The sequence below is a fragment of the Nicotiana tabacum genome, chromosome 22 (assembly GCF_000715075.1).
Source record: "Nicotiana tabacum cultivar K326 chromosome 22, ASM71507v2, whole genome shotgun sequence".
In the NCBI taxonomy this organism is placed as follows: domain Eukaryota; kingdom Viridiplantae; phylum Streptophyta; class Magnoliopsida; order Solanales; family Solanaceae; genus Nicotiana; species Nicotiana tabacum.
Window position 1 is genome coordinate 100,206,129 of NC_134101.1, and position 7,135 is coordinate 100,213,263.

At 37.1% G+C, this 7,135-nt stretch overlaps 1 protein-coding gene across 1 annotated transcript; it reads right to left on the reverse strand.

Annotated features, from left to right (window-relative positions):
* Positions 1-4,100: 4,100 nt before the first annotated feature.
* On the reverse strand, positions 4,101-6,024 carry LOC107828503 (transcription factor MYB78). The gene is made up of 3 exons (XM_016655834.2): positions 5,575-6,024; positions 5,057-5,186; positions 4,101-4,978 (listed from the first exon to the last, which is right to left on the reverse strand). The coding sequence occupies exons 1-3, from the start codon at positions 5,765-5,767 to the stop codon at positions 4,453-4,455; spliced, it is 849 nt and encodes a 282-aa protein (XP_016511320.1). The 5' UTR covers positions 5,768-6,024; the 3' UTR covers positions 4,101-4,452.
* Positions 6,025-7,135: the final 1,111 nt, after the last annotated feature.

The window sequence follows — 7,135 nt, forward strand, 5'->3', positions numbered from 1 at the left end:
TCCCAAAGATAAGTTAATTTGTTTTATCGTTTGAAAGTTAAAAAAAATATCAAATGCTTGTGTCAGAATGAATAGGAGACGTCCTCTTCAAGAGCACCGTAAACATATGGTCTCTCTCTTATGAAATGCTCATAGTAAAGGGTAGACTCCAAAAGTGTTTATGCTCGGAATCAAAAGTTATTGGATGAGAAAATATTCCCGAAGCTTTGTCAACTAAAGAAAAAAAGAGTATTTTTTGCGCAACACTTAAGCAAAAAGTTTCTTTTATTAAAGTGCCAAATATAGTAAAACATTTTGGCATAATTACAAAAGGTAAAGTAAAAATACACATCAGTCCTTGCTGCCAGAACCCGAAGGGAGAGAAAAGTCTTCATTTACTCTAGCGGGGGAAGGATATTCGGCTATCGGTTGGAGGCCTTCATCTTCTTAGATTTTACTTTCAGTTACCGAATATTCAGAGTTAGTATTCGAGGAATCAGATACAGTGGGCCGAACAAGAATGTTCTCATGAGCACTTGTCTCCAGTTCCCGGGACTTGGCAATGAGATAATCAATATTTACAATGCCTTCTTTGGCCTTCTCCAGGGTTTTCCTCTTTATATGATAAATGGTGTAGGTTTTCTCGAAGACGAGTGAATCTTCATGATCCTGAAGTTTTGCTCAGACCTTATCAATCTTGAATTGGAGATTTTCATTTTTAGCTTTCATTGTGCTGATTTTTTAATCGAGTTCAACGTTGGTTGACAAACAAAGTCGATTCCGCTCTATGACTCTTTTAAGCTTCCCTTGCATTTTTGCTCTCCTCTCCTCTGCAGCATTGGCCTCCTCAGTTTTGGAGCGTAAGCTAGCCTCCAAGTTATTAACTTGCTCCATCAAAGCAGACTCACGCTTAGCAGCAGCTGTCACGGTATCATGCATGTCGACCCACTTAGCCTTTACTTCTTTAAGGTTTTCATGTAGTTGGGAAGCTTCTCAACTCTGGGCCATTCTATCTTGTTCGGATTGCTGCAACCAGGACTCAAGATCATCCACTCAAGAAATTCTTGCTTCCAGCATCGAGAGACACTCGACAAGTTTATTATGTTCAGCCAAGAGCTGATCTTATTCCGAAATAAGCTCTTGCTTGTAAAAAATAAGCTTTTGCAGACCCTCATAAGCAAGAAGGTAGGTCGGCAAAAAGGTCAGTAATAACATTATGAATGATAAGTATAAATTAAAAATAGATATAAGAAAGTCAGATCGCTACCTGCACCGAACAATGCATGCTATTGTTTATAAGACACTCCGCCGAAAGATAGTCCATATTTCTCCAATCCCTTGCTGAGGCTAGCAACTTCAGATAATTGGCAAGTTCTACCAGCTGGGAAAGAAAATGGCACTCCTTCGAAGTCGAAAGGACAACACTTCGCTTTCCACGAGGGTCTTGAGAGGGTGCCGAGTAAGTATATCCCAAGTTTTCGTGGTCGGGAGACCGTGGAGAAGAGGCACTTACTACTTTTTTGGATGGTAAGAAGCAGCTGGTGCTGGTGGAGAAGGAGATGTCGGTGCACATGAACAAGATATAACTGGTGTAGAAGGAGTGGCAGTTTGTTGGCTCAGAAGTTTGTAGCACAAGAGGGTCAGGGGCTGGACGCCTCTAACCAAAGATGTCGACAGGGATCAAAAAGCGGGAATCAACATTTTCAACCAAATCCATTTCCGCCCAGAGCGCCTAAACTTCTTCTAACAGTGGATTTTGGAACTCTCCCGGTTGAGAACACGGTTGAGCTGATGAAGATTTTTTTCTTCTTTAAAGAGGGGCTTCTTCATCATTGTCCCATTCCTCATAATCAAGGACCAATGTGACCGGTCTGGTTGACGTTCCTCTTGCTCTCTTCTCCTAAGTCCCAATCGAGTAGAAAATCTTCGTCTTTGGTTTCTTATTTTTGGACAGGGGACCCCGGGAGGAGGCACCCTCACCAGAGGTGCGAGTAGATCCACGAGCCCTACTGCGATTAAGGGCATTCTGCAATATCCATTCGACCTCCTCAGTGTCATCAAGAGCCTAGACGCCGGGGCACACGACGGAACCCTATGGAAGTCTTGTGTGGAGCAAAAGGATAGTTAACAGATTATTCCTAAGTTGATAAGATTGAAAGAAAGAAGAATTTTTGCTTACCATGATTCTTAGCTTTCTAACCATATTTGGGAGCCATCTCTTTCCACCTTCGGGATTCCGGTGTACTGATGTCAAAAAATTTCTGCACTCATCGGTCCAGGCCTTGAACCCGTGGTGGTTCCCAACGGGTAGCTGGAATAAAGGAGATAAAAATCAGCAGAGAAGGAAGTTTTTTTTTTATAAGGAAAGAAAATAGATACTCAAAAACTTATGGAAAAGATTCCATGATTCAGGGAAAGCTGGCACTGCGGCCAGGATGATGTTTCTTGTAGCAATGACAATGAACTTTTCTATCCATCCACGACTGTTGACATCATCAACACTGGTAAGGAGGGCGTGATGACCAAGCTTGCTGAGGTTGAGAACACCCCACAGAAGATCTTTGGGGGGTAAAAGTTCATCGTATATACGAGAGTTAGCATTTCCCAAGTCTCACCGCATAATTGGTGGAGGCAGGCCACTGTACGCCATATAAATGGGCCTACTTGGGTCAAGCAGACTTGGTACCGGTGGAAAAATTCTAAGATTATTGGTCAATTCTTTCACCCGCTCCCAAGGTGAAAGGACCCAAAGTGAAGGATGATATTTTCCTAAAATTCGTGCCGAGTCAAATTACCTGATCTAAATTGAAACGGAGGGAGTATTAATTATTGGTTAATTTGTATTAGAGACTTGTTAAAAAATAATGGGAAATTCGTGGTTCGTCGATGTTGTTCTTTTTCACTGCTTAGTAGGAAGGAGATAAAAGATTTTTTTTTCTCTGCTTGACCTTAAAAAAATACGTAAAGGTTTAGGGGGAAATGCATGTATCTTGTGCATTCTGTATAATTTTATTGTCAAAAACAAATGCGAAAACCTAATAATCAGTATTTTAACCGCAGCTTCTAGGGATGTGTTAGAGAGATGATTGACAGACATTAAAAGAAGAATATAAAGATGGGAACGTTGTCGAGTTTTATGGGCTCAGTGAAACATTGTTCGTAAGATGGCAAACAAAGTGCCAAAACAGAACAAAGATTAATAATGAGATGTCTCTTAAGAGATAATTGACAAAATTATATAATGTTAAGTTATAATCAATTGCAATTAGTCACTAGTGACATTGGAAGCCACTCAGGTAGCATTCACACAATATGATGATAAGATCACAGTAATGGGAGACTTTACTCCAATAAGGGAATAGAATTCCAGCAATATGGATTTAACTAATTATAAATATACAACTGAGAATATGCCACGTCCTTAAATCATTGCTTCTGTACTTTTTTTCCTTAATCTAGAGCAAGGACAAGGATCTTTTAATCTGGTTCAGGCCCCATAGCCTATGTTTCGGAAATTCCACGACTTGTGGCTAACACTAGAATAAGAAGTAACAATGACAATTTCACTAGTAAAGATAGTGCAACCAATTATGAACACTCTCCCCACATTTTAATATCGTCTTTATACTTATAACCTATTTCCCCTTCCATAATGCAACCTTAAGTCTACTTTAATTAGCCAATGAATAGATTACAAGAACAAGATACAAGAAAAGAAAAGAATACAAAAAGAAAAGGAATCATGTCTAGCTAGTACAACCCGAATGTGGAATTTTCTTATTACTCCCTCCGTTCCAATTTATTTGAACCTATTTCCTTTTTGGTCCGTTCCGAAAAGAATGACCCATTTCTAAGTTTGGAAACAATTTAGCTTAAACTTCCAATTCTACCCTTAGTGAGAAGCTTTTATAACCACACAAATACTCTGGACTCCTTTTTGATCTATTTCGGACCACAAATTCCAAAAGTATTCATTTTTTCTTAAATTTCGTGCTCAGTCAAACAGGTTCACATAAGTTGGAAGAAAGAGGAGTTTCTTAAATCTTATATTGGTTTCTATCGCCCGCTCTGGAAAGAAGAATAAAATCGAAAGAAATACAAGAATTTTAAAGAAAAAAATATAGTTTAAAGAACTTAGATGTTTTAAATAATATCAAAAGAAGTTACAAATCATGAATCCTTTTAACCCAACCCCCTCAAAGGCAAAAGAAAGAAAAGAAAAGAAAAACTAATATAGAGACGAAAGGTAATTCTAAGATACTAAACATAAAACTGTAAAATCCACAATTAGTCCTGCATGTCTCTCTCCCAAGAAGCTACATGTGTGTGTCCTACAGAAGGATGAAAATCCACAAATTTTCTTTAGTTTTTTTTTTCTTTTTTTTCTACACGTGATGTGATGATGTTTGCTCTTATTATATTTAAACAGTTTGGTCAATCCTCAGACGACATTAATATGTTGTTGTTCAGTTGCTACTGTATGAACCACATATCCTCAATGTTCCACAAATTGTCAGAGAAATTCCCACCGTCCATCCATTGACTCATGTTTTGCTGATCCATTGCAGTATGGAATTCTAGACCCGTGGGGATGGTTAAAGATTCTCTGAGTTGAGTAGTTTGATAAAAATAATCTTGCTGATTGTTAGTTATAACTGGGGGATAATTGTAGCAACAATCAGTGAGGTCAGAAACAGGCGTCCCAAATGAGTTTTCTGATGAAGCTGCCGAGCTAATTGAATAATTTTCACTCATTCTTGGCTTATTAACAGCGTTGTTATTGTTTGGATTAATTGTCACTTGATTGGAGTTTGTGGTGGCAGCTGCTTGAATTCTCTCAACTAGCGTTGGCATCCATAGATAACGCATGGTATCCTTAAATTGCTTGCTGTTGACGTCGCATTTCAGTTGTTTGGCATGCTTTTGCACTCGGGTTCTCCAGTAATTCTTGATTTCGTTGTCAGTTCTTCCTGGCAAATGCTGAGCAATTTTTGACCACCTACACATATATAACATAATTGATCAGAATTGAGTACCCAAACAAGCCTGAAACTACACTCACTAATGTTTAACATACCGATTGCCCCAACGAGAATGCAGCTCAAGAATCACAAGTTGTTCTTCAAGAGTGATGTTTCCACGTCGAACATCCGGGCGGAGATAATTTAGCCATCTCAATCTGCAACTTTTCCCAGTTCGCTTTAAACCTATTACAGTTCCATGCCATTCAAGTATTAGATTCCTCGTTATATTTCTGAGCTCAATTATTGGTAAAGTTCATACAGGTAGCAACTGAACTTTTTTTCTTCTCTTTTTTTAATAATAAATCTTGGCAATTATTTCTCCTTTCCTTTACCTTTATTTGTTTATTGGATGAGTTCTCTGCTTTTAAAAGATTACCTAGTACGGAAAGAAATTACAAACCACGCCCACTTAAATCCTTATCTACCACGAACTGTCCAACATATATACCCATTGTTTTGAGAATAAAAGATCTAACCAACACGATAAACGTGCGTCTCATCAATTTTAAATCAACGTCGTCGATGGTTAATTATAAAAAGAATAGGTGAAACAAAACACATAAAAATATACCAGCACAGCGGGCGAGAGAATTCCAGCGACCTTCACCATGTTTAGCTATGTAGTTGATGAGGGTGAAGTCTTCTTCGGCAGTCCATGGACCTCGTCGGAGGTCCATGTCTTCTTCATGCTGTTGTTGATGGTTGTTATTTTTATTATAATTACCCCCACGGCTCAAACCGACTTTAACATGGTGATGATCCATCACGACAGATGATTTTACTCTAAACGGAGAAACTGATTGATTGATGGAAAAAAGAAGTTGATAGATGAATCAGTTTTTGATCAAATTAAAGAGATGGAGAGAAAAAGGGTTTTAGAGAGAAAGAGAAAGATGAGATGAGGTGAGAAGAAAGATGTATGTTTGGATTACTACATGAGAGAAGGTGGTGGGGCTTTATATAGATATATTGAAAGAGAGAGGTTGGAGAAAATTTGTGACAAATTAAAGAAAAAGATGGCATGTGAGTGAAGGATTGAAGAATTTGAACTTGTCCTACTATCCCATAAAGCCGCAATATGCAATTAAACTCTATAGTTTTTTTCAATGCTGGAGAAGTAATTAAATAAAGTTTAACTCGTTTGACACTTTTGACTTTGCCTGTACCTTCTCACCAGTTACATATTGTTTTCTATTAGTTCATATTAGTTCCGACAAAACAATATGTATGTTGTGTTCCCATATTCTATTCTTTTTTTCTTCAAATTTTTTTTGCCCCTCCAAGCAAGTTGTCATGGAAAGTTTGACTTTCTAACTTCACCTTTCATTTTCTTAACTAATTTCCATGTTAAATTAGAAAATACAACTCTGTTAAAAACTGAACCTAGGTGATATTATCATATGATCATAACAAATAATGATGCGGAGCCATTTTTTTTTATTTACTTAATTTTTTTTTGATAAATACAGATAAAATTTTGATATTACTTTCAGACCATATTATCTCCCTTTAAGGGTTTTTAATTTATACCTTCTAAAGAGTACTTGTGTACTTCCTTTCTCTTAAATGTTTAGCTTAATACACTCACTAAATGAAAATTTCAAAAGAAATAAATTGTAACAACCTCGCCGGTCATTTTGTATATTTGAGCCTCATTCCCCAATTTGATGCTTTCCATATGTGTGTTTGTTATTTTTCGTGAAGGTTTGAGAGTGATTGGAGGCATTTAGTGGGCGTTTTGGACATAGGAATTGTAAAAATTTAAAAAAGAAAAAAAGCAAAAATTTTTTCAAGTGAAAATAGTATTTGTAAATTAGAGTTGTATTTGGACATGAATATAATTTTGGGTTGTTTTTGAAGTTTTGTGAGTGATCTGAGTGAAAATTTTGAAAAACAGCTTTTTGGAGTTTTTCAAATTTTAGAAAAATTCCAAAATTCATCTTCAAGTGAAAATTGACAATTTTATGGCCAAACACTGGTTTCGAAAAAAATTGATCTTAATCTCATTTTGGAAGTTTAAGTTGTTAAGAGTTTACCAAGGTTTGACTTTTGAATAGATAGTCTCAAATTAGTGATTTGATAGTTCCAATAGGGTTGTATGGTGATTTTTGACTTAGCCGTATGTTCGGATT

What these genes read in the sequence shown, in the direction of transcription:
- LOC107828503 (XM_016655834.2), bottom strand. Translation starts at nt 5,767, where the DNA reads ATGGATCATCACCATGTTAAAGTCGGTTTGAGCCGTGGGGGTAATTAT. An exon ending in TTCTCTCGCCCGCTGTGCTG is followed by an intron (nt 5,187 to 5,574) that starts GTATATTTTTAT and finishes GAACTGTAATAG; the next exon opens with GTTTAAAGCGAACTGGGAAA. An exon ending in CATTCTCGTTGGGGCAATCG is followed by an intron (nt 4,979 to 5,056) that starts GTATGTTAAACA and finishes ATATATGTGTAG; the next exon opens with GTGGTCAAAAATTGCTCAGC.